The sequence below is a fragment of the Mauremys reevesii genome, linkage group 17 (genome assembly GCF_016161935.1).
Source record: "Mauremys reevesii isolate NIE-2019 linkage group 17, ASM1616193v1, whole genome shotgun sequence".
NCBI lineage: Eukaryota > Metazoa > Chordata > Testudines > Geoemydidae > Mauremys > Mauremys reevesii.
In genome coordinates this window covers 460,913-487,821 of record NC_052639.1, presented here as the reverse complement: position 1 = coordinate 487,821, position 26,909 = coordinate 460,913, and the positions used below count along the sequence as shown (strand labels likewise).

The 26,909-nt window shown below is 53.9% G+C and overlaps 1 protein-coding gene across 1 annotated transcript in view; it reads left to right on the top strand.

Annotated features, from left to right (window-relative positions):
• The window catches only part of LOC120385088 (corticotropin-releasing factor receptor 1-like), an 81,734-nt gene that overhangs the window by 47,717 nt on the left and 7,108 nt on the right, over positions 1-26,909 (top strand). Inside the window, exons 4-11 of the mRNA XM_039504210.1 lie at positions 5,809-5,894; positions 7,855-7,961; positions 10,085-10,205; positions 13,053-13,206; positions 14,323-14,383; positions 15,513-15,585; positions 21,909-21,994; positions 26,122-26,257. Coding sequence (XP_039360144.1) covers positions 5,809-5,894; positions 7,855-7,961; positions 10,085-10,205; positions 13,053-13,206; positions 14,323-14,383; positions 15,513-15,585; positions 21,909-21,994; positions 26,122-26,257 — 824 coding nt within the window. The remainder of the gene's footprint in view (positions 1-5,808; positions 5,895-7,854; positions 7,962-10,084; positions 10,206-13,052; positions 13,207-14,322; positions 14,384-15,512; positions 15,586-21,908; positions 21,995-26,121; positions 26,258-26,909) is intronic.

Here is a 26,909-nt window from a genome sequence, read left to right as displayed (position 1 = left end):
ACTGTGTGTCTTCGGCCCAGCGCTGCTACTAGCAAATGAAGATTCTCCTACAGCTCAGTGTCGGGGGACCTGGGCATTGAAAGCAGGACAGGCTGAGTCCTTAGCCCACTCCTACCACTAAGCTCTGAGTAGCCATCTTGTACAGTGTAGTGACAACCAGGAAGCTCAAGGTGGTTCCAAATTTACAGTGTTGTTTGAGACCCCCGGCCCCACTTTTTGCTTGTTTTGCTGTTTTGTGGGACTTTTAGAATTCACAATATGGTGCAGACACCATCCAAGCGTCCCACAAACCTTCACCTCTCCTAGTCTGACCTGCATAGCACAGGTCTATACATTTCACCAGTTACCCTGTATTGAGTGCAATGACTTTGGTTAGACTCGAGCATTTAAGTCCTCCTGAGACTAAACAGCTGTGTGCTGCAGGCAGAGACCATGCCCGTGGCCCCTGCATTGGCAGGGAATTGAATCAGTACCAATCTGTGTCCCCTGGGAAATTCTTTACTGACCCCCCTCTGGTGATCAGTGTGACCCTGAGCTTGTGAGCAAGACACACCAGCCAGGCACATAGAAAAGAGTCCTCTGTACCTCGCGCCAATCTGCTTCAGTGTTGGCCATGTCCTGAGTCCAATCCAGTTTCCTGAGTTCTCTCCAGATTTTGCATCCAGTTTGGATTCCTCGTGGAGCACAGGTTGGGTGACCAGATAGCAAGTGTGAAAAATCAGGATGGGGGTGGGGGGGTAATAGGAGCCTATATAAGAAAAAACTCCAAATATCAGGACTGTCCCTATAAAATCAGGACATCTGGTCACCCTAAAGGACTTTCGGAGCTGAGAGGCTGTTTTAGGTGTAGACTGGTCCCAGTCTTGCAAAATGTAGCATTAACTATTAACCCAGTGGGCTGTGAAACACACAGTAACAGTGCCCTGGCTTCTGACACTTATCCCAGTACAGCACCCCTCACGTGCACACACACACAGCTGGAAAGTGCCTCCCCCGTAGCTTGCAGTACTCCCTGCTATTCCAGTCCTGGGATCCCCAGGCAATTCTGCCAATACATCTCTGATCCACGGTACCTGGTTATTACAATCCTAGACCCAGGGCCGGCTCCAAGTTTTTTGCCGCCCCAAGCAAAAAAATTTCCCACACCCCCCCTGGCCCCACCCCAAATCTGCCCCTTCCCTGCCCCATTCCAACCCCTTCCCCAAATCCCCGGACCCAGCTCCTCCCCCGGGCACACCGCATTTCCCCTCCTACCCCTTGCCTGAGAGGGAGAAGGGAGAAACGGAGCAGTGGCATGCTGGGGGGAGGAGGCGGAGGTGAGCTGCAGGAGGGAGCGGTTCCTCTGCTCCCCCACAGTTACTTCCTGCAGCCCTCCCCGCGCCCTCCACCGCCTCAGCTCACCTCTGCTCCGCCTGCTCTCCTGAGCGCGCCACCGCTGCTATGCTTCTCCCCCCTCCCTCCCCGGCTTGCCGCAAAACAGCTCATCCGCGCGGCAAGCCTGGGAGGGAGGGGGGAGAAGCGGAGCGGCAGCGTGCTTGGGGGAGCAGGCGGCAGTGGAGCGGAGATGAGCTGGGGGGGGGGAGCGGTTCCTCTGCCTCCCAACACAGGGAGGCCCTCCCCGCACCCCCCACCACCGCAGCTCACCTCCGCTCAGGGTGGCTTCCAGTTTTTTGCACCCCAAGCCAAAAAAAAAAAAAAAAAAAGGAGCCGGAGCACCACCCCTTGGAAAGTGCCGCCCCAAGCACATGCTTGGAGCACTGGTGCCTAGAGCCAGCCCTGCCCAGACCTCTGCTGGACTGACTGCAACTCCTCTGTTTAACAAACCCGCTCCACCCTCGTTCATTAGCACTGGCGGCCTTTGTGGAGAAACGTTGCCGTCGGGGCTGTCAATTAATTGCAGTTAAAGGCACGCGATTAACGCAAAACAAATTAACTAGATTTTTAAAAAAACAGTCGTGGTTCATGGCAGTCGTAATCGCACTGCGAAACAACAATAGGCCCCCAATTTACGTGTATTATAAATGCTGTGGGATGCTTTTCGACATTGATTTCAGTTACAACCCAGGATACAAAGTACAAAGTGTACAGTGCTCGCTTCATGTCATTATTTTAGATTGCAAATGTTTGCACTGTCAAAAGATAAACCAAAGAAATAGTATTTTTCAGTTCACCTCATACAAGCACCGTAGTGCAACCTCTTTATCGTGAAAGTGCAACTTACAAACGTAGATTTTGGGGGGCTACATACCTGCACTCAAAAACAAAACCATATAAAACTTTCAAGCCTACACTTGTTTGCTTTAGCGCTTGGCTGAACAAGAAATAGGACAAGTTTGTTTACCTTTACTGGAGATGCTGCTGCCCGCTTCTTATTTGCGATGTCACCTGAAAGCGAGAACAGGCGTTCACACGGCACTCTTGTCGCCGACATTGCAAGGTATTTCCGTGCCAGATGCACTAAACATTCGTATGCCCCTTCCTGCTTCGACGTTTGTAAGTTGCTGTAACAGGTTGGGACTCACCCCCTGGCGCCTCCTGCTGGTGACTCCGGGAATTAGCTCTTTCCAGTGGAGCGCCTCCTCCTGGTGGTGTCCCGTCCGTCGTTCTGTCCTCTGTTGTTATCTCTGGACCTGCGTTGCTGCGTGCTCGGCGGCATCCTCTTCGAGGCCACTGCCCTCCAGTGGTGCCCCTTAGTCCATCTGTGCCCCCTTCCGGGGGGCAGTGATCAGCAGTCCCACACCCCAGTCACTATGTCCAACTGCCCTCTGAGTCCAATCCCTCTTGTCAGGGATCTGGCGTAGCAATATGGCCGCTTCCTATGACCAAGGGCTGGGTGCACTGCAAGGAGTGAAGGGGGGGGGACCCAGGCCCACCCTCTACTCTGGGTCCCAGCCCCGGGACCCTCTGGCATCAGCCTCACTGTCCTTCTCTCCCCTTCCACTGTCTGTTTCCCTGGGCCGCTTCCCCTACGGCCCCTTGCGCCCGCTAGGCCCTTCCCTTCAGGGCCTGCAGCCTGGCAGGCTATGGGTTCAAGCTCCCTAGCCTCCCTGAGCCTGGCCAGCACTGCGCTGTCCATGGTGCTAGTCTCCTCCCTTGGAGACTGACCTTCCCCTGTCAAAGGCCTGGGACAGACTGACTGCTCCTGCTCTGGGCAGCCTTTATATATGTCTGAGCCTGGCCCTGATTGGCTGTCCCTAAACTGGGCCCTAATTGGCTCACAATAAGCCCCTCTCTGATTGGCTCACAATAAGCCCTGTCTGCGCAGGCGCCCTGGCCTGCTACAGCCCATTCTCACAGGGAGTGGGGCAATCCGCCCCGCTTCAGTTGCACTTTCACTTTCAGGGTAGTTGCAAATGTAGAGAAACATCCGCAAATACTTAGAATACGTTGCAATGAGTATCCTGTTAGTGTTAAGCGGCGCAATGAAATCTGCAATTAAGCACGGGTCTTTCTGTTTAATCTCGTGGTGAACGGCGAGGATATTTTTGAATCGTTTGACCGCCCTAGTGGCCAGGGCCGGCGCCAGGCGCCAGCAAAGGAAGCAGGTGCTTGGGGCGGCCAATGAAAAGGGGCGGCACATCCAGGGTTTTCGGCGGCAATTCGGCAGCGGGTCTCTCGGTCCCTCTCGGAGTGAAGGACCCGCCGCTGAGTTGCCGCTGAAGAATTAAGTGGCACGGCTGAATTGCCGCCGAAATGCCACCGATCGGGGCTTCATCTTTTTTTTTTTTTGCCGCTTGGGACGGCAAAAAAGCTGGAGCCGGCCCTGCTAGTGGCCGTATATTGACCGGAGATGCAACACGAGTGGTGAGTGCGATAAATTAGCCTCAGGCTTAGGTTTGGGATCAGCGCTGCCTGTCGCAGCTCTGTGGCATTTGAGGGCATAAATTGATCTGAGGGGAGGTGGTGTGCAGGAAGATGCTGTGAAATCATTACACCATCAATAACCCTGGGGGGGTTGTTTGTTTGTTTTATTTAACAAACAATCTAAGGGCTGTCTGTGTCCCTGTGAATTCTCCACGGCTGGCACTGTAATGTGTGGTCTCTAATTCACATTCACACATCTCTCATCACTAATCTAGTCCTCCCAATTGATGGTGTGTGTGAAGTGTGCATGAGAAACAAATGGCACGTGATCACATCTAGCGGCCAGAGGCCTCCAGAGGCGGATGAAAGGACAGGTTTCCCTGTCTAAGCCATTTAGCTATGGGCACATGGATACCATGCTCATCACTGGGCTATCTGAGTGCCTCACTGCTGGGGGGCGGGGGGTGCACAGGGTACCAAGGTGTTCTGTGTGCATTCACACCAAATGGCAAAGGGTTTGTGGCTCCATCCCACCGCAAAGCCGGCACTACGGAGGTGGAGGGTGGCCGGCAGGAGGAAGCTAACCACATCCCGGCGTGGGAAAGGTATCGGCTTCGTGTTTCATTCAAGAGAGGGTTCCCCCTGCTGCGGCGCTCGGGCATTGGGACCAGCACTGTCGCTGAGGGGAGATCACCCCCTATTGCTCTACCCGCTCCACTGCCTGCAGCCCAGCACCTCCTGGCACCGCACTGGGGTTATCGCTGGCACCAAGGGGCTGAGACAAAAACCAGACGTGAGGTTTTGTCTGGTATCCCACATGGAGGATGCCATTGGCAAGAGCGCGCCGCTCCGCCTCCACTGGCGGGACTTTGCGCACACGCGTGTGAGGTCATGCTGGGCGGCGCGCTCTTCAAAATGGCGTCCTCCGTGCAGCATGGCCTCACCTGCACCATGCTCGCGAGGCCATGCCAGCGGGGGCAGGGTCACGCAGGTGGGGGCAAGCCGTGCCACTCCTGGACGTACCGGCCTGTCCGGCATTCTGGGCTCTGAAACCCAGGCTCCAGGCCTGTCCGATGCAGCTCTCCAACGGGGGGGGAAAGCAGAACAAGAGACTGGGCCCCAGTGTGGTTGGTGATGAAGCAGCTGAGGCTGGGGGCAAGGGGAGCTGCTGGCAATGTCCTGATGAGAGGTGGCAAGAAGAAAAAGGCGTCTCCGGGTGAGGAGAAAACTGAAGCTTGGGGTATTTCTTTGTTCTAGTTCGTTGGTTATTGGTGACTAACTTCTGCCGTGAACAAGGGGTTATTGAAGGTAAAGTTTGACTCAGACTGGTTTATATCGCCAAAGGGGAAACTGAGGCATGGTTTGGGACCTGGGCCTATGACAGGTCCCTTCCAGCCTTGTAATCTCTGAATCCGATTTCTCTGATAGGGCACAAAGGCTTGTTTGCTAATAATAGACCCGCAATGTCCCCCTCGCTCTGTCATTCCTCTGGTGCTAACGCTAATAGGATACTGCTCTGGGCTTGCCATGGGAGCTGTCTTCTCAGCTCATGGTGCCTAGAGTCATCCCTGTGAAAATGAAATTTGCCAATATGCTAAGGAAGTTGCTGTTGCAGGAAATAAGGTGCCAGCTTCACATTATGACCAAGAAAGCATTGAAACAGACAGGGAATGATCATCCGGGCAAACAGCCGGTACGAAGGGAAAATTACCGCCAGCCCTTTCCTCTAGATTTGCTTTTCTTTCTTTCCTTCTTGGCTCCTGCTTTCATCCTTGTTTGCAAAGAAAGTTTTTGAAAGAACAAACGTGGCAAATGGGTTCCCATGTTGAAATAATAATAATCAAGTCAATGAGTCAGGAGTACAGAAAAAAGATCCAGTTGGCCCGATGCCATGGCAACCTGCAAATCTCGCCATAGCAACTTGCAAATCTCTTTTTTAAAAAGGTTTGTGCCCAGCGCCCTGCATCCTGTGCTATTCACTGTGTTTGTGTCTCTTTCTTCCAGAAAATGGGTACAGAGAATGCCTCATGAACGGGAGCTGGGCAGCGCGTGCCAATTATTCCCAGTGCCAGGAGATTCTCAACGAGGAGGTACGTGCCATCAGACCGTGCTTGTTCCGGGGGGTTGGAAGGAGGTGGTCGGAAGGAGGAAGAGGAAATCAAGTTGCAAAAGGAAGCGGGTGTCTTCAAGAAGTTTTAGGGTTTCACAGCAACAAGCTTCGGTGGATGGGCGTCTTTAGGGAGAAGAGTGGCACATGTAAGGATGAGGAGACATCTTTAACAAGTCATCAGCAGGGAATCAAACCTAAGGCTGCTGGATCATAACACGCAAACCTTTGTTCCCTGACTTAAACAACCGGGTGCTGTTAGCCAGGCCCAGAGCAGGGTCTCTGACTTCTCTATACGTGACTCAGGCACCGCTACAAGGTGACAGAATGCCGCAGTGAGTGAGCGTGGGTTACACACTGTGTGCGTCCTGAGCCATCCGTGTTCACAAGCAGCCATCTCGATGCACCGGGAGCTTTTAGGGTGACCACCTAGGGAGTAAAGGACACGCTGCATGAGCAGCATAGAACAAAGTGTATCCCAGCCCACGGTGGCATGAAATAATCCATTGGCCGCACAGGGCATGATTCACAGCACAATTATCACTGCTGCCCCCCACCCTCCCAGGCCTTAATTATAAAAGCGCTGGATTAAAAAACGAGCCAGATAAGTTCCTGAAGGATAGGTCCATCGGTGGCTATTAGTGAAGATGGTCAGGGTGCAACCCCATGCTCGGGGTGCCCCTAAACCTCTGACTGCCAGAAGCCAAGGAGGAAGACGGGGTGGATCACTCCAAATGGCCCTGTTCTATGCACTCTCCCTGAAGCTCTGATACTGGCAACTGTCAGAGACAGGATACTGGGCCAGATGGACTCAGCGTGGCAGCTCTTACATTCTTCAGACCATCCTTCCCCTGTAGATTGAGATTCTAGCCCAGATTTTCAAAAGTGGCCTGAGATACGGGGGGTGCCCCAGACTTCGGGTTCTCAAGCTGAGACGCCAGCTAGAGGCTGGATGTTCAGAACTTGCTGACCCACCCATACTCCAGAAATCAGGTCCTGGGCAAGTGTCCCCTTCGAAGCACCCCACGTTGAAGGACCCCAAGTCACTAGACACCTTTGAAAAGCTTGACCAGCCTTTCCAGTTTAATGCTTGAGGGTGTTAGACATGAAACGGGGAAGGAGCTTTTAAAAAATGTCAGGCCTGATTTTCATTGATGTCCAAGACAGCTCGCGCTCCGTAAACAGGCCTGCAAGTGGGAGTGAATTCCGTCTACACTTGCTTGGACATCTTCCACACTGTCAGAGCCTTCAGGTCGATGCAAATCAAGGCCGTGAATTTTTGTCTTGAGATATCCTGGTGATTGGCTCCATGAGGTCTGTGCCGAGATCTTGTATTTTCCCTTTTTGCCACTTTCTTAAAGATTTAATAAAAATTTTTTTTTAAACGAGGCTCCCCCAGCAGGGCTGAGACGTTATCGAGTGCAGGCTCGTGTGCACAGTCGGTCTCATCTCCTTGCAGGGCTTTTGTGGCCAACAGCGCCCCCTGTGGATTCATTGTGCTCCTCCGCCCTGGGCTCCTCCGGGCCAGGAAGGAGGCAGCTGCAAGTACGTCTGGGCCCTGCACTATAGAAAAGATGTCAAGCAGCTGACTGGAATCTAAAGCAGGGCAGCCGCATGGATTAAAAGAGGCTTGGGGACCCCAAACCCCCAGAGCCGGATGGAGAGAGGCAGTAGGACAGAGTGGTTAGAAATGCTACGAAAAACCCAGTGGGAACCTAGCATGGCGTTTGCAAACCGTCACTCTGCTCACGTGTTAACTATATTCCTTCCTCCTGCCCGACGTCTGTCTTGGCTACAGAGACGGTAAACTCCTCAGGGCAGGGACAACAATAACAATAGCGAGCTCTTTCGTCCGTAGGTCCCGAAGCACTTTACAAAGCAGTGGCCCTCGGCGGCCACCAACTTCCAGCTGATCCACCGTTGTTGTGTCTTTTCTCCCTCAGAGGAAGAGCAAGCTGCATTACCGCATTGCCGTCATCATAAACTACCTGGGACACTGCGTCTCGTTTGGGGCCCTGCTCCTGGCCTTTGTCCTCTTCATGCGCTTGAGGTAAGAGACCCAAGAAGCGGGTGTCCGAGTGGCATCCAGGGTTTGTTCTCCTCCTTTCTCCTGCCAGTGTGCAGCCAGAGATAGGTCCTCTTGTGCGGCTCGCTGAGATTGAGATGGAAGAACTAGACTTGGTCAGAAACATTTTTGTCTCCATCTACATTTTCCATGGAAAATTTCAATATTTCAGCAGAAATTCGAATAACAACAAATTTCGGCCAAAAACCTCAATATTTTGATTTGGAAATGCCTCATGGGCATTGTAGTTTTGGTCCTTCATGCTTCCATTCTCTTCTATAGGCCAGGCTCTCTAATTGGACTACATCTCCCATGATGAACCACAGTCTTGGGGAGGAAGGGTGGTGCATTATGGAAGTCCATCCCAAGGTGCATCGTGGGAGGTGTAGAGCAGCCAGGGAGCCTGGCCCATGAAGGACAATGGGGACATTAGGCACCTGAACTACAGCTCTCATGAGGCATTGCTGCAGTAAATCAAAACTGAAATATTTCAGGTTTTGGCTGAAATATTTTGACCGGGCGCCTTTCATTTTTCAACAACAAAATTTCCAAGGAAAGCAGGCATTTTTCAGCAAAACAATTTGTTTAGTTAAAAATCCGATTTTTTGACACAAAAACAGTTTAGACAGGACATTTCCAAGCAGTTCTAGGAAGCACTGTTTTGAGCCCCTGCTTGCATTTCCCATCTTGTCCATTTTCCCCACCAGTTACTCCACACAGACCTATACATCAGAGAGCTTGGGGAATGGATCACTACCTCTTTGCCTGAAAGGTGAACTGTTCGTGTCGTTTTCCACTCAGTCGGGTTGGTGGACAATTTTTCAACAAAACAATTTTTGTTGGAAAATTCCGATTCATTCAAACCAAAACTGTTAGTGGGAAAGAATCTGATTTGAAAAAGTTCCCCTCCCCCAAAAAAAGATTCAAATTTGTCAAAACGTCCCGTTAACAAGATTTTCTAAATGAAAAGTTCCAGGTTGAAAATGACTTTTCATTTCAAAATTTAACCTCATTTATTTGTGAAAAAAAAATTAAATTTTAGAATTTCAGTTGGTGGAAAATTTGGAATTTTTTATTTTTTGTCCCAATTCAAGTTGGGGAAAGCTTTTCAAAATTGCAAATTGTTCCTGGGATTCTGACCGGCCCTGGGCCGGGCTGCAATGCTGGTGCTCAGCTTGGGAGACGTTCTGTGCTGCATGGGGCAGGTCGGCCCAGGGACCTGAGTGCAGGAGCTTTTCCTCTTTAGAGCCAGGCCAGCAAACACAGCCTGATTCAAGCCAATGGGCGTTACTTGTACCTGCAGAGAGAGACTAAGGCCCCGGGGTGGCTGTGACTGAAAGTGATGGTGGCGTGGCTGCCTGTGTGAAATGAGTCGGGTGTGGAGAGGGAAGGAGACAGGTCTCTGTCCCACAGAAACAACCGCCGGCATGAACGAAGAGCCAGGAGGCTTTACTAAGGGGACTTGGCTGGCGTGTTGTCCTGGCTCCCCCAAACACACACACTCACTCAGAGGCACACGAACAGGGGCCTCACAGACACAGAGCCAGGGGGATTTGCTCAGGAGATTCGGCCAGCATGTCCTGGCTCTCTCACACACACACACACAGCACTGTGGAGAGGCACCACTACGTCCCCTCTCTACAGGGACATAGGGTCCCTCTACACAACAATTAAACACTCGCGGATGGCCCGAGTCAGCTGATTTGGGCTCGCAGGGCTGGGGCTGTAAAACTGTGGTGTAGACACTCGGGCTTGGGCTGGAGCCTGGGCTCTGAGACACCATTAAGTCCCTTGTAGGTCACCAGTTTGACTGCATCCCGGCGCAGTGGGGACGAAGAGCTGCTCCCACCTAGTAGAAGGCTGAGATGAGTGTCACAGTGTCTGGCCGTGGGGTGCTCTTAGGGTCACAATGAGTTAGGCTCCCCCAACTCCAGCTCCCCCACCACAAACTCCCCCCCCCCCCCGTGCGTGGCACTGATTGGCCAGCTCCGCAGGTGGACGTCAGGGAGGCGGGGGAACCATTAGATAGGGCAGAGGTTGGTACCGCTTTGACGCCGAACGGCAAAGGTGTCCTAAGAGCCGCTTTCCTTCCCCTCTTGTGTGCTCAGGAGCATCCGGTGCCTGCGGAACATCATTCACTGGAACCTGATCACAGCCTTCATCTTACGAAATGCCACCTGGTTCGTGGTGCAGCTCACCGTGAACCCAGCCGTGCATGAAAGCAACGTGGTGAGTCCAGCAGTGGCCAGGGTGGGCTGCTACGTGCCCAGCGTGCTGGGCATTTCCCAGCTGAAGTAACAATCGCAGTGACTCTGCAGCAGCACGAGCTGGTCACATGGTCCCGGGGGGCATGGGGCACTGGGGGCACTGAAGCCGATGGCCACCGCAGCTTTGCTGCTATTTTTAGACGTGTTCACTAGATTAAAGCTAGCGCTGGTCTGGCCACCCGGGCTGCAGTCACACACCCGAGGTGCAGTGGAAACATATCCCGAGGGCGCCGGGCACTGCCCAGGGTGGGCTGGAGCTCACCTGATGCAGCAAGTACTGCCAAGTACTGTCGCACGCCCAGCATACCGGGCACCGGTCAGGGTGCAATGTTCCATGCCTGGCGTCCCGGGCACTGCCTAGGGTGCCATGTTGCACACCCAGGATACTTGGCACTGCCTTGGCTGCCATGTTGCACACTCAGCGTGCTGGGCACTGTCTTGGGTGCCATGTTCCATGCCTGGCATCCCGGGCACTGCCTAGGGTGCCATGTTACACACCCAGGATACTTGGCACTGCCTTGGGTGCCATATTGCACACCAGCATGCCGGGCACAGCCCAGGGTGCCACGTTGCACGCCAGCGTTCCGGGCACAGCCCAGGGTGGTATGCGATACCCAGTGTGCCGGGCACAGCCCAGGGTGGTATGTGATACCCAGTGTGCCGGGCACAGCCCAGGGTGGTATGTGATACCCAGCATGCCGGGCACAGCCCAGGGTGGTATGTGATACCCAGCGTGCCGGGCACAGCCCAGGGTGCCATGTTGCACACCAGCGTGCCGGGCACAGCCCAGGGTGCCTGTTGCACACCAGTGTGCCGGGCACAGCCCAGGGTGGTATGCGATACCCAGCGTGCCGGGCACAGCCCAGGGTGGTATGTGATACCCAGTGTGCTAAGTTGTAGCACTGGGTGGTGCTGCCCCCACATGGCACATGTTGCCTGGCCCCGTGGGTGAGCTGCTGCCCAGCCCAGTTGGGTGGTGCGCCCTGCAGCCGAGAGCTGTCACGGTGACAAGTCTGTGCAGCTGCGGCTAGAGCGGCACTAGCCAAAGAGGCAGGAGTTGCCAGCACGGGCATCGTGGCAGGGACCGGTGCTGTGCACAGCTCCCAGCAGGCAGGCAGCTCAGGCTGGATCCCAATGATGCAGGCTCCCCCAGTGTAGAGGGCAGAGCCCCGGGTCACAGCAGGACCCACTGGGGGCCCCGCTGGGTCTGCTGGGGCCCCATTGAGGGGATTCACAGCCCCGTTGTGAGTCCCACCGGGGACCTGCAGCAGCAGCAGCCTCAGCACAGCTGTCAGGGGCCGGGGAGCCCATCACCACCCCTCAGGGCCCTGGCTTGTGTCTGTTGTGTGAGTTCATCCCCCGGAGCAGCCTGCCTCTGGGGACACGATTAACCTGGCGCTCGGCCTCCAGGAGACGTCCCGGCCCCGAGGCCTCCCCGGCAAGTTAGTGCAGAGGGAAGGAGACGTGCACCCCTGACCTTTGCCTGGGGAGGATGACAGGGGCCCCAGAGTCAGTCTATGGCCCTCCCCCCCCCCGCCCATAGATCTGCCTCTCACTGCTGCTTCTGACTGAGGCACCGGAGCCCCCAGGCTCCTCCCCCCTGCCCCCCACCCCCACAGACCTGGCTAGTTGTCTGCAGGCGGATGTGCAGCTCCTTGGGTTCAAACCCTTCAGGCTGCCCTGGCTGGACTCCCAGCAGGGTCCCCCAGGGGTGCAGGCCAAGGGGTAAATATCCCCGGCTCCCGCCAGCACCCCCGGTGAGAAGCCACCTTGCAAACGCCTGCAGAGTGGCTCCCTTAGCGCTAGGGCACAGGGGCGCTCCAGTGCTTTGCTTCCCGTGGCAGCGCCGGATTCTTCACAGCCGGCAAAGAGCTGAGCACGCGGGTAGGTACTGGGCAAACTCCCCTGCCCTCCGCTCTGCTGATGCACCTCGCTCCTGAGCCACCGCCCCCTGCCGAAGTTCGCACCCAGGGCTGGGATGTGTCCAGCAGGACCGGCCCCTTCGAGCCCTCTCCCAGCAGCCCTCGCTTTCAGGTCAGCCCGGCTCCAGCCAGGCCTTGTGGGCAGTGATTTGTGGGAGATGGGGGGTGACATGGTCTCTGGGAGGGGAGGGGAAAGGAGAGGCATGAACCATAGCAGAGGAGAAGAAGCCAAGTCCATGCCCAGGCCACCCCTGGAACATGCCTGGTCCTGGGGCCTCTCAGCAGGGAATCGCCCACGTGAGATGCACCATGTGCCATCAGCCCTGGGGGTGGGTATCACGCTGCAAGCAGGTCACCCCTTGCGTTAATTTACTGTATGTGGAAGACCATGGAGTGCGCCGAGAGGCGCAGGGATGGCGCAGTTAGGGGACTGGCCTGGGACTAAGGTGACCTTTGTTCAAATCTGTGTTCTGCCACTGAGCGCTTGGGTTAGTTTGTGCCTCAGTTTCCCATGTGCCGCAGAGGGATAATAGCAGCGTCCTGCTTCACAGGGGTGTTTTGAGGATAAATATATGAACGATTGTGAGGTGCTTTGATGCTACAATAACAGGGACTAGATAAGAACTAAAGTAGATTCAAGAGAGTTGGGTTCTCTGCCACTGACCCACTGGGTCTCCTTAGGCAAGTCACTTTCTCTGTGTGCCTCAGTTTTCCCTCTGTAATATGGAGCTTCCTACTTTGAGCGCCTGTAGGAAGTGTGCTGTCTGTGTTCAGCACCAGATGAATCAAGCAGCCCAGCGGGGAGAAGAAACTCTGAAATCGCTTCATGGTCTGCTCCTAACACACACCCTCTCCTGCTTCCTTTGTGTCCCTCCCCACCATGGCAGGCCTGGTGCCGCCTAGTCACAGCCGCCTACAATTACTTCCACGTCACCAACTTCTTCTGGATGTTCGGCGAGGGCTGCTACCTCCACACGGCCATTGTGCTCACCTACTCCACCGACAAGCTCCGCAAGTGGATGTTCATCTGCATCGGCTGGTGTAAGTCCCAGGGTCGGCGCCAGCGCTGCATGCGGGGATCTGTGCAGACACCAGGCTGGATGCCAGCGCTGCATGTGTGGGATCCATGCAGACAGCAGGGGTGGACACCAGTGCTGTATGCGGGGGATCTGTGCAGACACCAGGGGTGGACACCAGCGCTGCATCCGGGGATCCATGCAGACAGCAGGGGTGGACGCCAGCGCTGCATGCGGGGGAATCTGTGCAGATACCAGGGGTGGACGCCAGCGCTGCATGCGGGGGATCTGTGCAGACACCAGGGGTGGACGCCAGCGCTGCATGCAGGGGATCTGTGCAGACACCAGGGGTGGATGCCAGCGCTGCATGCGGGGGATCTGTGCAGACACCAGGGTGGACGCCAGCGCTGCATGCGGGGGATCTGTGCAGACACCAGGGGTGGACACCAGTGCTGTATGCGGGGGATCTGTGCAGACACCAGGGGTGGACACCAGCGCTGCATCCGGGGATCCATGCAGACAGCAGGGTGGACATCAGCACTCATGCAGGGGATCCATGCAGAGCAGACAAGCACAAAAGTCCCATCAACGTTCAGTTGGGCCTTTTTTAAATCATGTCAGTGTGCCTAGGGAGTGTTTGTTGAGCACATTCCTTTAAGATCATTATTAGTGTCCCTCATACATAAGGTCGACTTTTAAAAAAGAAATAACTTTCACAAGATACAAAATCTTTAATCTTAAAAAGGAGAAAGCTGCTGACTAAAATGTATCCGCATGAGTCACCAGTAAATCTGGCTGAACGGACTCTTTGCCCCAGTCATGTTGTCTTTGTTTCAAAACGTTCACCTCGTTTTTATTTTGTCATTCACACTTCCAAGCCAGCCCGATATTGGCTTGAAAAAACAAGGAGGCGGAGGGGGAACGTTCATGAAAACATCGCCTGCATTTGTCCCAATTTCCAGATTTTGAATTTGCAAATTCCATCAGAAACCATCTTCCAATCGGCTCCGCCCGAGCCGGCGCTTTGGGGGCAGCGTCTCACGAGTGCCCTCAGAGTCCTGGTCAGGAATCTGGAGTAGCTCTTCCCAGGACCTTCATCCGTACTTCTGCCACTCAGACCGATCTGTTTCTTTCCTCGCAGGTATCCCTTTTCCGATCATTATTGCCTGGGCCCTTGGAAAGCTGTACTATGACAATGAGAAGTAAGCCTGATTTCTACGACGTCTATTATCATCGGGGAAATATTGATATTGACGTGCTGCTCAGGATGGCTGCGGTACAAACAAAGAGGTGGCTCTGTTCCCACCCTAAAGCGTTTGCGGACGGACGGCTACATGCAGAAGGTGGGGAAAGACAGACAAGATTCTTCCTGGGTTTGGTGCTCGAGCCCTAGTCCCGCTCAGTGACTGGCGGCCGCTGGGCTTTCCCCTTGACGTGATAAGTGAGGATTGAAGGGGAGACGTTAGCCTGATCCTGGGATCCTACAAAGTGTTTGCTAAATGGAGCTGGGATTTAATCTGCCAGTAGTTATACGCTGCCTCCGCCTGTGTCGTTTTCACAGAGACCTGCTAAGGGAGGACTTAGCTGGAACGTGATGTGTTTGTCGTGGTGTTAAAATTAGCCCATTTCGGCGCCTGACAACTTGCCTTGTTTTTCAGCCGCGGCTTTCCCGCTCCCACAGGAGATGAACCGGTTGAGATGCCCTTAAAGTGTGGCAAAACCCGGGTAGACACTCTCAGGACTTGTCCACATGGGATGTTAGACTTGTATACTTCTACCGCTTTGGTTATACCTTTCTAACTGCCTGCGTGGATGCTGTAATTCCTGGAGAACAGAGTCTCTTCAATTTAGATTAGACTACTTCCGAAGCAACATAAACTAACCCGCAACATAACTAAGGCCCTCTTAAAGCTTGCCTACACTTGAAATTTAATTCAGATTAGGGTGAAGTGTGAATTTAAAGTTCCATTGCTCTTCCTAACTCCACGTGTACACCCCCTTCTTCCCGAATAAGAGTGCCTGATTCCCCTTTAGTTAAATTCAACTAAACCAGAGCAAGGTCCTTTTATTCCAGAAAAAGCCTATCCACACATGGAGCTGATCAGTCATAGCTATTCCAGAATAACTCCAGGTGTAGACAAGCCTCTATTCCGGATTAAGAGTCTCCACATGGGGAGTTATAGCCAACGAGTTATTGTGCTTTAAATTCACACCCTACCTGACACCGATCTAACTTCCCATGTAGACAAGGCCTTAGGAGGGGCTCTTCCGAGGAAGTTGTGCCTAGATTCATGGCCCTGATGCTGACCGCCCTGTTTGCTTGACTTGCAGATGCTGGTTCGGGAAGCGAACAGGAGTCTATATCGATTACATCTACGAAGGCCCCATGATCCTGGTGCTCCTGGTAAGAGCAGATGTTCTTGCTCCCTTGATGATGCCTTCACTCTTGTCCTGATTGTGGTGGCCACGTTCTCCTAAGCTGCTCAGGCCTCTTCAGCCAGGGGGAGCGTCCCTGCCCATGGGACAGGTGAAGGGGGAACGTTTCTTAGGAGAGCATCTGCCTCAGCAGACTGAGGTCTCCTTGGAAATAACCACAACCCCTCAGTGTTTCACCCCACCGAGCGATGTGCCAGAGCCAGCCGGTCGGGGTGTCTGACACTCAGCTGCTTCTGTGGGGCGCCCTGGGGAAAGCCTGCGGGTACCACGACAGCTGTTGTACTGTGATTTGCTGGCAGCCCCCTGACAGGGTGAGGTGAGCGGGGAGAGCAAGGGCTAAGGACAGAGCAGTGCACTAGCCGGCCAGCATTGCTTTGAGCAGGAAAGACAGGTTAGAACGTGACGCAGCTGCCCAGGTCAGCGCTGGACGTCCCAGCCAGTGCAGTTGAGCGGCTAACGAGCCAAGGCCCTCGTCAAACTGTACGATCCCGACCCAGCTGCTAACCCCACCACCCTGCAAAATCTGACCCCCTTGGCTCTCAGCTGATAAACTCTTTAAGCACGTTGGCCGTTTTCTCTCTGTACGGCATCTTGCACCCTGATCCTCCAGGTGCTCCCATCATATAAACAATAACTGGAAATCACACTGAAAATGGATCCCCTTCCTGCACCCCCAAGCTATCCTACACCCCAACTTCCAACCCCACCTTTGCACCCTGCTGGTAGGAGGCCCTCCCTGCTTGAGTCCTCTCCCAGCCGGAAACCACCCTCCCACTTGTAACCCTGGGTCTGTCCCCCCCAAATTCCAAACCTTCCCCCCGTGCAGCATTATCACTGCTCCCCGCTTCTCCCAGATGCCAAATGCCTTCTTGGGTCTGAATCGGGTCAGCTGTACAGTGTAGGCAGCTCGCTGTCCGCAATGGACGTCTACCAACCATCCCAGATGGGCACTATCCTGAATTCCATGGCAACGTGGTTTGCCCAGATTAGTAACATTAACTATTCCTTGGATTCTCCCAGCATTTCCAGGCCCAAGGCATAGATCAGGGCCCCATTGGGCTAGGCACGGTACAGACCCAAATCATAGAATCAAAGAATATCAGGGTTGGACGGGACCTCAGAAGGTCATCTAGTCCAACCCCCTGCTCAAAGCAGGACCAACCCCAACTAAATCATCCCAGCCAGGGCTTTGTCAAGCCTGACCTTAAAAACCTCTAAGGAAGGAGATTCCACCACCTCCCTAGGTAACCCATTCCAGTGCTTCACCACCCTCCTAGTGAAAAAGTTTTCCCTAATGTCCAACCTAAACCTCCCCCACTGCAACTTGAGACCATTGCTCCTTGTTCTGTCATCAGGTACCACTGAGAACAGTCTAGATCCATCCTCTTTGGAACCCTCTTTCTAAAGCAGTTATCAAATCCCCCCTCATTCTTCTCTTCTGCAGACTAAACAATCCCAGTTCCCTCAGCCTCTCCTCGTAAGTCATGTGCTCCAGCCCCCTAATCATTTTTGTTGCCCTCCGCTGGACTCTCTCCAATTTATCCACATCCTTCTTGTAGTGTGGCGCCCAAAACTGGACACAGTACTCCAAATGAGGCCTCACCAATGTCGAATAGAGGGGAATGATCACGTCCCTCAATCTGCTGGCAATGCCCCTACTTCTACAGCCCAAAATGCCGTTAGCCTTCTTGGCAACAAGGGCACACTGTCGACTTATATCCAGACCAATGACAGTGTCTGCCCCAAAGAGTTACAGTCTAAGGGTAACATTGAGAGACAACAGGTCATTGCGACAGCCAGGGGAACACAAGACAATCCCGGTCGGCAGAACAGGCAGCAGACGGTATCAGCACACCAGCTGCCTAACCGGCATCTAGGTTTTTTTCAGGCTCATGGCGAAGGGGAGTTTTGAGGAGGGTGACAAGGTGGTTTTGCTGATGTTTACGGGGAGTGTGAGGGGCTGCGCTGGAGAAGGCACGAAGATGCGTGTTAGAAAATGTCACGAACGGGCGCCGGAGGCCGGCGTCTCTGGCTGAGCAGAGTAGGGTGTCAGCGTCTGGGTAGCGAACGAGTGCCGAGGCGGGGATAGGCCGTGAAACGAGATGAGCGGTTTGTGTTTGAGTGGAAGGAATCAGCAGCTGAGCCAGCACTCTGGTCACCGGTGAGCAGCCTGGGCCTGATTGAGGAGATCAGATCAGATTGGGGTGGAAGCAAATGAGCCCCTTAAGGAGGAGGCTGGAGAGAAGAGCACAGGGAGGCCGTCTCGGGAGAAGGAGCAGAAGAGAGAGAAAGGCTAGTAGGGCTGACAAAAGGAAGTTCTCTGGGAGGAGGCATCTCTGCTCCCCCCACCTTCGGAGAAGGGGCAGTAAAATGGAGGAGCACTGAAAATCCTGCGCCTGCACTGGTACGTCGAAGGTGGTGGAGTGAAACACTGCCCGGATGTATAGGTCTGTGCCAAGCAGAGGGTGCCCCGTCCCAGAGGGGTTGCAGTGACAAGCCAGGGCGATGCTGTTTGAATGGATTGATCCTGTAGAGATGCCAAAATATTCCCCGTGCCTGGGAAGTTCCTTTTAAAATGGTCCCAAAGGGAGCATCCGTTCCACCGCGTCTTTGCTACAGCAGCTCACACAGCACGCCTCAGACCGGCCCTGGCTTCTCAAGGCCTGTTGGGATCTGAGTGCGCTTGGCGAGGAAATGAACCGGGACTCGCCAGACGGGATTCTTCGCAAGGTGTTGGAGAGGCCACCCTGGGCACCTCAGCCGCGTGGCGTTGTGTCTGGTCCTTGCTCAGCTGACCGGCCCTTGTAAACAGGAGATGTGGAGGAGTGAGACACGGCTTTGCTCTGGGGCAGGTGGGACTTGGGATGTGGTGGCGGGAGGGGAAACGCCACGTGAAAGGCCCCTGTGGCTACTCCTCCCTTCTCGCCGATCAGTAATAATACCCAGCGCTTTTAATCACCGGTATCAACTGGCCTCCCCCTGGCGTCTCATTTCCCAGCCCTTTAGGTAGCCAGACCGCTTTTAATCTGTGTTGGTTTTTGCTTGGCCCTGTCTGCAGCTCCCCCCATCACCTCGTTAATGGAGCAGCAATCAGGGAAGCTGCCAGGCAATGGATCGATTGCCTCCGGGACTCACAGACACTTATTCACCTTCCTCTTTCTCTTCCTTCTTTTCCTTTCTTTCGCCCCTTTCTCCACCCCTCTGTCTTGTAACCCTTCCCCTCCAGCTCTCCATCTCCCACCACCTCTCCCCTCCCCTGGAACGAAGCCCAGACGTGATACTGAAGTTGCCTCCCGAATGTCTTGCTAATAAAATGCTGCGCAGGTGCTAAATGATGCTGCCCCCTTCCCCGAGTGCCGTCCAGCCTGCGCGCTGAACGAGGCCGGGTCCTGTGGAAATCATGAACGACTCCATCAGCATTAGAGCGGGATTGATGGTTTTTTTCATCAAAGCTTTTTTTCCAGCCCAAAAAATGGCTTTTTTAAAATAAAACTTACATTGTTATTTTTGAAGTTTTTTTAATGAAAAACCATAACCCCCCTCGCCCCCCAGAATTTTATCATATTGAAATGACTCCATGAATTGCCCCAAAACTGGAGGCGAAAGGGTTTATAAGTGCGCGTCATTCCGCCCTTGTGAGACGGCAAGATTGGGGCAACTCGATGATTCCACACCACATGGGCCCCATTTACGACCAGAAAGCTCGTTTTCCTACAGACACCCATTGGGATCTGAGACTCAAGCTGGGTCTTTTCCTTCTCCTTCAGCATCCCCGGGACTAAAGGAATAACTGAGGCCCTCGGTAGTGTGTCAACCAGATTGCTGGCTACGTTCCAGTCTGATACACTGGGCCAGGCCCAGGGGCTTGAGAGAGTTTCATAGACTCACAGAAGATTAGGGTTGGAAGAGACCCCAGGAGGTTCTAGTCCAACCCCCTGCTCAGAGCAGGACCAACCCCAACTAAACCATCCCAGCCAGGGCTTTGTCAAGCCGGGCCTTGAAAACCTCACAGGAGTGGCTGATTGGACCCTAGTTCTGTCGCTGATGCACAGGAAGGAATAGATTGTAGCTCACTTGCCCAGAGCTCTGCTGGCTCTGCCAGGTGCCAAGCAGCGAGGGGGGATGCTCCCCCCAGTGCAAGGGGGATCACTACAGAGGCAATGTAGCCAGCCCCACGCCATCGCCCCAGGGCAGGGTGCAGCCAGCTTTTCCACCCTCCCTACAGCGCGCTGCACTTAGTCCAGCTCGGCTCCCGGGGCACAGTATGAGCCCTTTGAGATCAGACCTGCTGCCTTGAGATGAATACATCAGTCGCTGGGTGCCAGGGGCACCCACCAGGCATAGGGCAGGTGGCCCGGCTCTCGGGGGCGGTCTGCTCCCCTCTAGGGCCTGTTCCCCCCTGCCATGCCTGTGCACAGTGAGTCTGGCTCGGATGGGTCTGATGCCCGCCTCATAATCACTGGGGTGGGGGGTGTGCTGTGCTTTTTCCCACCAGCTGAAGCGAAACAGCATTAAGATTTCAGCTTCATCTGGTGACCGGACCCCAAGAGACGGGGGCTGGGCTGCATCTCTAAATGGAGGGGCTCTGCCACATAAGATTTACAGAGGGGCTATTTGATTCCCTGTTCTAGTCTGACCTTCTGTATAGAACAAGCCCTTAAAATTCACCCAGTGATGCCTGGATTGCGCCCAGCGACTTGTGTTGGACTAAAGCATTAGCCATCCACCTCTCCTGGCCAGGGCTGATGAGGGTGGGGGAAGCCGGTACAAATTACCGGGGCCTGGCAGTCCAGAAGGGGGCCCTGTTTAGCTGGTCCGCCCTTGCTGGGGGGGCCCGAAAAAAACTTTTTCACTGGGGCCCAAACCCGCTCTCGGCAGCCAGTCCTGGCCCTCTGGACACATGCCTGGGCCTGACCTGCAGCCAGATCCAAGCCACCCTTCTTATTCCACGATCAGGGAGGCAGCCAAGCTGCGTGGCCCCACGCAGGATAAACCACTCGGCCGGGTGGCCCCAGACCGACCGAGAGGCCCCAGAAATATTCAGGAAGCCGGAGGGGCCCAGCGTTTGAGTGACAGACGCAGCCATGGCTGGAGGGGAAAGCTGCCGAGAGGACCCAGCCAGGGACTCCAGCTTCTCAGAGCAGAAAGTAGCCAAAGCAGGAACCTTGGGACATTCAGAGAACTTTCCCTCGCCCCTGCCCTGTCCCCCTCATCCCCTGCCCTTCCCTTTCCTTCCTGTTCAGCTGATCCCCTCCTAACTCAGGGCTCTGTGTTTCTATCCCTTCCCTGCTCCGGGTCTGGCTGCTCTATTTCACTTGTAAGCTCTTCGGGGCAGGGACCAGCGACTACCCTACGTCTGTACAGCACCTGGCACAGTAGGGGCCCGTTCTTGATTGGTCCTTAGGCGTGACCATAATAATCATGATAAATAACACGCTCTGCAGCCTAGCCACTAGAGGAGGATTTGACACACGCTTGGCCAGTAGGTTGCAAACTACTGCTAGCCTGCAGGAGAACAGTGGAGAGCAGGAGTCCAGACTCTGGGCGGGGAGTGTGGCCTACTGGTCGGAGCCGAGGTTAGTGGCAGACTAACTAAAGCGCACACGTATTGAGCCCATGGGCTTTGAAAGCCTCGTGGCTGAGTGGATTAGCTGCAGAGCTGCCGCGTTAGAGGCCTGGGTCAACAGAAGGGGTGGAAGCGGCACAGAAACAGACCCAGCAGCCAGTCACGGTGAGACTTAAGCATCTTGGTTTCTGGCTCTGGGCTCTGCCGTCCCCTAGGGTGTGGGGTGTTTGGTGAGGAGCTTGTGCCTGACAGCCAAACGCATGGCACATCCTGCAAAATCCAGTGTGCTTAGGAGATGCGACACCACACCCACTGCCCTTACAGCCCTGAGCACCGTACCTGCAGCTCTGTCCATAACCCCAATCCTGCCTGCTAGTCCACTCCCGATCCTTAAAGGAGGGACCAATTGTGCCAGCTTCTAGGGGAACTTAATGCTACGGACGGATACCTGCTAGGAAACACCAACCTCATTCCCCGTGGGCATGAAATCAGGACCCAGTGCAGGTGTCCAGAGAAGGCTTGTGCTATGGGCAGAGGCTCTGCTGGTCTCTGGCCACTAGATTTTATTTTTTCCAGAGTCCTTTCGGGACTGTTCGTCTGTCTGTCTGTTAGTCTATAAGGTGCCACAGGACTCTTTGCTGCTTTCGGGATGGTTCCACGGCGCGCGGGGTGAGGCGTGGGAGCCGTGCAAACCCTGGCAACGTTCCACCTTTTGTCTCTTGCAGATCAACTTCATCTTCTTATTCAACATCGTCCGAATCCTCATGACCAAGCTCCGAGCCTCGACCACCTCGGAGACCATGCAGTACAGGTAGCAGCACGCACGCCCGAATGCCACTGACAGCCCGCCAAATTCACTTCTCACCTGGCGTACGAATAAAGTGCCAGGGAGAGCTGCCCCAGCTAGCCACCGGCTGCCCAAGGCCTCCAGGGCCTTTCAAAAGCTGGGCAGTAGTCACGGCATGGGAATGCCCCGGCCTTGCCTCTCGGCTCTACCCTCGGCACTGGCTGCTCCTAGCACCGGGGCCTGGGCGCCAGCTCCCTGAGTTCAATAATCTAGTAACGCCGGCTCCTAGGCCTGCATCTCTTAGTCCCTCCTGCGCCCCAACCCCCTGCCCCAGCCCTGATCCCCCTCCCGCCCTCTGAGCCCCTCAGTCCCAGCCTGGAGCACATCCCAGCCCCCTCATCCCCAGCCCCACCCCAAGAGTCTGCACCCCCAGCTGGAGCTCCCTACCACACTCCGAACCCCTCAGCCCCAGCCCGGAGCTCCCTCCTGCACCCCAAATCCCTCATCCCCAGCCCCACACCAGAGCTCACACCTCCCGCTAGCGCCCTCACCTCCCCTGCACCCCAACCTCCTGCCCCAGCCCAGAGCCCCCTCCCATACTCCGAACCCCTGGGCTCCACTCTGCAGCCAAGAGCCCCCTCCTTCACCCCAAACCCTTCATCACTGACCCCTTCCCAGAGCCCTCACCCCACCCACACCCAACCCCCCTGAGCCAGCCCAGTGAAAATGAGCGAGTGAGGGTGGGGAGAGCAAGCGACAGAGGGAGGGGAGGATGGAGTGAGCAGGGGGCGGGGCCTTGGAGGAGGGGCGGGGAAGAGGCAGGGCCTTGGAGGAGGGGCGGGGCAGGAGGCGGGGCAAGGGTGTTTGGTTTCGTGTGAGTATAACGTTGGCCACCCTATGTAAAGATCCCTGCTCCTGGCTCTGAGAGCGCTCTGGTTTTGCCCTGCTGTTCCTGGCCAAACGTTTCCTATTCCTCCCACGCACTTTGCCATGCCCCACCCCAGAGGTGGCTGCATTTCAGCAGCACTGTCTCTGAATCCATCTGGAGCCCTCATTAATGAATGATCTCCTCCGGTTCCTGCAGGGGCATTGGGGCCCCGAGGGGTGCTGGCAACTTTCACACTGACGGGGACGCAGGCTAAAAGGACAATGATGCCAGGCCCTGCCAGCCAAGCGCGACGGGTCAGGGGGTGTGATGGGCCAGGCTTTCAGAGGCTGGGGTCTCCCTCTGAAAAGCACCAGAGTGACTTCAGAGCACATCCCCCATTAACCATAATCACCCTGATCACTCAGGGCTTTTGAAAATGCCAGCCAGCGAGCCCATGCCAGAGACTGCGGGCTGCTGGGTCCTCCCCAAAAGGGAGCAATTAGTAGCTGAATGACTGTCTTTGCAAAAGCCTCCCGCAGTGGGAGCTACCCTTTCTTCTCCCCACAGCTGGCCCTGCCAATCCTGGCACGGAGGTGAGAATTAAATCGCCACTTGGGAGCAAAGCAAAGGACAAAGTAGGAGGAATTAATCGATGCAGCTCAAACACCTGCCTGCCAGAGCTTTTGCCGTCACGTGGCACAGAAAATTTAACCCTTCCTCTGCTGGGCAGCATGTTCCAAAATGAGACAATTGCCAAGTCCTACCATTCCAGGGGTCTTGCAGGGACGCTGGTCCAGATTTTTAAAACTATTTAGGGGGCTCATTCCCATGGGACTGCCTTTCTTACAGGAGCTTGATGTTATTGGGAAAAGCTTCCCCTGCAGGACAGGACCCAGGATGTACCTAGCACATGGTTGAGACGAGGATGCCTTTGCACTTACCTTGACAGTTTCTGAGGCTTAGGGACAGCCAGAGCACAAGGTTGTGTCCCCGCCCCTCCTGGCTAATAGCCACTGATGGACCTGTCCTCCATGAACTTAGCTCTCTTTTTACCCTGTTATACTTTTGTCCTTCACAACGTCCCCAGGCGATGAGTTCCACAGGTTGACTGTGCGTTGTGTGAAGAAACACTTCCTTATGTTTGTTATAAACCTGCTGCCTATTCATTTCATTGGAGTGACCCACGGTTCTTGTGTGAAGGGGTAAAAAACACGTCCTTATTCACTTTCTCTACACCAGTATGATTTTATAGACCTCTCTCTTATCCTCCCTCTTTTCCAAGCTAAACAGTCCCAAGCTTTTTAATCTCTCCCCATATGGAAGCTGTTCCACCTCCGAATCATTTTAGTTCCAGGTCCAGGTACACTATATCGATGGGATCACTCTTGGCCACGTGTTTGCTGAGCCCCTCAAAGGATTCTAATAGATTAGTGAGGCATGATTTCCCTTTACAAAAGCTGTGTTGACTCTTCCCCTGCATATAGTGTTTATCTATGTGTCTGATAATTCTGTTCTTTACTACAGTTTTAACCAATTTGCCTGGTACTGAAGTCAGGCTTACTGGCCTGTAATTGCCAGGATCACCTCTGGAGCTTTTTTAAAAATTGGTGTTACATTAGCTAACCTCCCAGCACCTGGTACAGAGGCTGACTGAAGTGATAGGTTACATACCAGAATTAGTAGTTCTTCAATTTTATATCTGAGTTCCTTCAGAACTCTTGGGTGAATCCCATCTGGTCCTGGTGACTTCTTAAGATTTAATTTATCAATTTGTTCCCAAACCTCCTCCTATTGACACCTCAATCTGGGACAGTTCCTGAGGTTTGTCACCTGAAAATAATGGCTCAGGTGCGGGAAACTTCCTGGCATCCTCTTCAGTGAAGACCAATGCAAAGCATTCATTTAGCTTCTCGCAACAACCTTGTCTTCCTTGAGTGTTCCTTTAGCACCTCGATCATCCAGTGACCCCACAGATTGTTTGGAAGGCTTCCTGCTTCTGATGGACTTAATTTTTATTTTATTTTATTTTTGCTGTTAGTTTTTGTGTCTTTTGCTAGTTTCTCTTCAAATTCTTTTTTGCCTAATTATACTTTTCTTCTTGACATGCCAGAATTGATGCACCTTTCTATTTTCCTCTGTAGGATTTGACTTCCAGTTTTTAAAGGATGCGTTTTTGCCTCTAACTGCCTCTTTTACCTTGTTTTTTAACTATGGTGGCATTTTTGGTCCTCTTTTTTTTTAATTTGGGGTATACATTTAATTTGAGCCTCTGTTATGATGTGTTTGGGGGTTTTTTAAGTTTCCATGCAGTTTGCAGGCATGTCACTCTTGTGACTGTTTCTTTTAATTTCTGTTTAACTAGCCTCCTCATTTTTATGTAGTTCCCCTTTTGAAGTTAAATGCTACCATGGTGAGCGTCTTTGATATTTTCCTCCCCACAAGGACGTTAAATTTAATTACAGGATGGCCTCCATTACCAGCGGTCCAGCTATATTCACCTCCTGGACCTGACCCTATGCACCACTTGGGACTGAATCAAGAACTGCCTCTGCCCTTGTAGGATCCAGGACTAGCTGCTCCAAGAACCAGTCTAGAAAGTTTGGTGTCTAGAAAATTTCTCTCTGCATCCCATCCTGAGGTGACACATACCCGGTCACTATGGGACTAGCTGAAATCCCCCATTATTATTGGGGTTTCTGTTTGTGTAGCCTCCCTAATCTTCCTGAGTATTTCACAGGCACCATTCTGGTCAGCAGCAAAGAATCCTGTGGCACCTTATAGACTAACAGACGTCTGTTAGTCTATAAGGTGCCACAGGATTCTTTGCTGCTTCTACAGAACCAGACTAACACGGCCACCCCTCTGATACTTGACATTCTGGTCAGGTGGTCGGTAGTATATTCCTGCTGCTATACTTATGTTAATCAAGCATGAAACGTCTATCCAGGGGGATTCTCTGGCACAGTTTGAGTCATTTAAGATTTTTCCAATATTTGATTCCGTGCTTTCTTTCACATACAGTGCCACTGCCCCACCCACACGACCTACTCTGTCATGCCTAGATCGTTCGTACCCCAGTATTACCACAACCCATTGATTATCATCGTTCCAGCGAGCTTCTGTGGCTGCCCCACTCCCCTGGCTCACAATAATCTGATTGCTGTACCTTTGTCCAGTAAGAGACAGAGATCCCAGCCTCCCCGCTCGGATCTGCCCAGGGTAGTGGCAGGGGGAGGAATCTGCTGCGGCGCTGACGTGGTCGAACCCTGTGTTCTTTCCTCAGGAAAGCAGTGAAGGCCACGCTGGTCCTGCTGCCGCTGCTGGGCATCACCTACATGCTGTTCTTCGTGAATCCGGGGGAAGACGAGATCTCCCGGGTGGTTTTCATCTACTTCAACTCCTTCCTGCAGTCGTTCCAGGTATGCGTCCCAGGGGTATGCGCCAGGCATCATCCCCTGCTGGCCAGAACCCTGCCTGCACCGGCAGGCCATGTCTCCCAGCTGGAAAATGTGCCTGAAGTTGCATCAGATGCACATCCTGGCCGTATTGAGACCAGTGGCCACCCTCACTGCTGGGTTCTACACGAAACCCTGTGAAATGGCGAGATTTTAGCCAGGCGGGTTCCACACCTCAACAAACCAGAGATTGGCTTTAAAATGGTGAGATTAAAGGCATGAATTGAGGGGAGTCTATTTCTTTGCCTTCTGATTTCTGGGCCTGTCGGTCACACCTAGGGTGACCAGACAGCAAGTGTGAAAAATCGAGACGGGGGTGAGGGGAAATAGGAGCCTATATAAGAAAAAGACCCAAAAATCGGGACTGTCCCTATAAAATCGGGATATCTGGTCACCCTAGTCACACCCCGCTCACATTTCCAGCTTTTCTCTGCAACCACCAGGGCTAGAAACTTCCTGTTTTGCAGCCAAGATTCTCACTCCATCACTTGACTCCAGGAGCTTGGGCTTTAAGCAAAGCACATATGACAAGAATGGACATGTCTGATCAATGCAACGCAGGTGGCTGTCAGCCCCAGAGCAGCCCGTGGGCCCTGGTCCCCCACAGATCGTAACG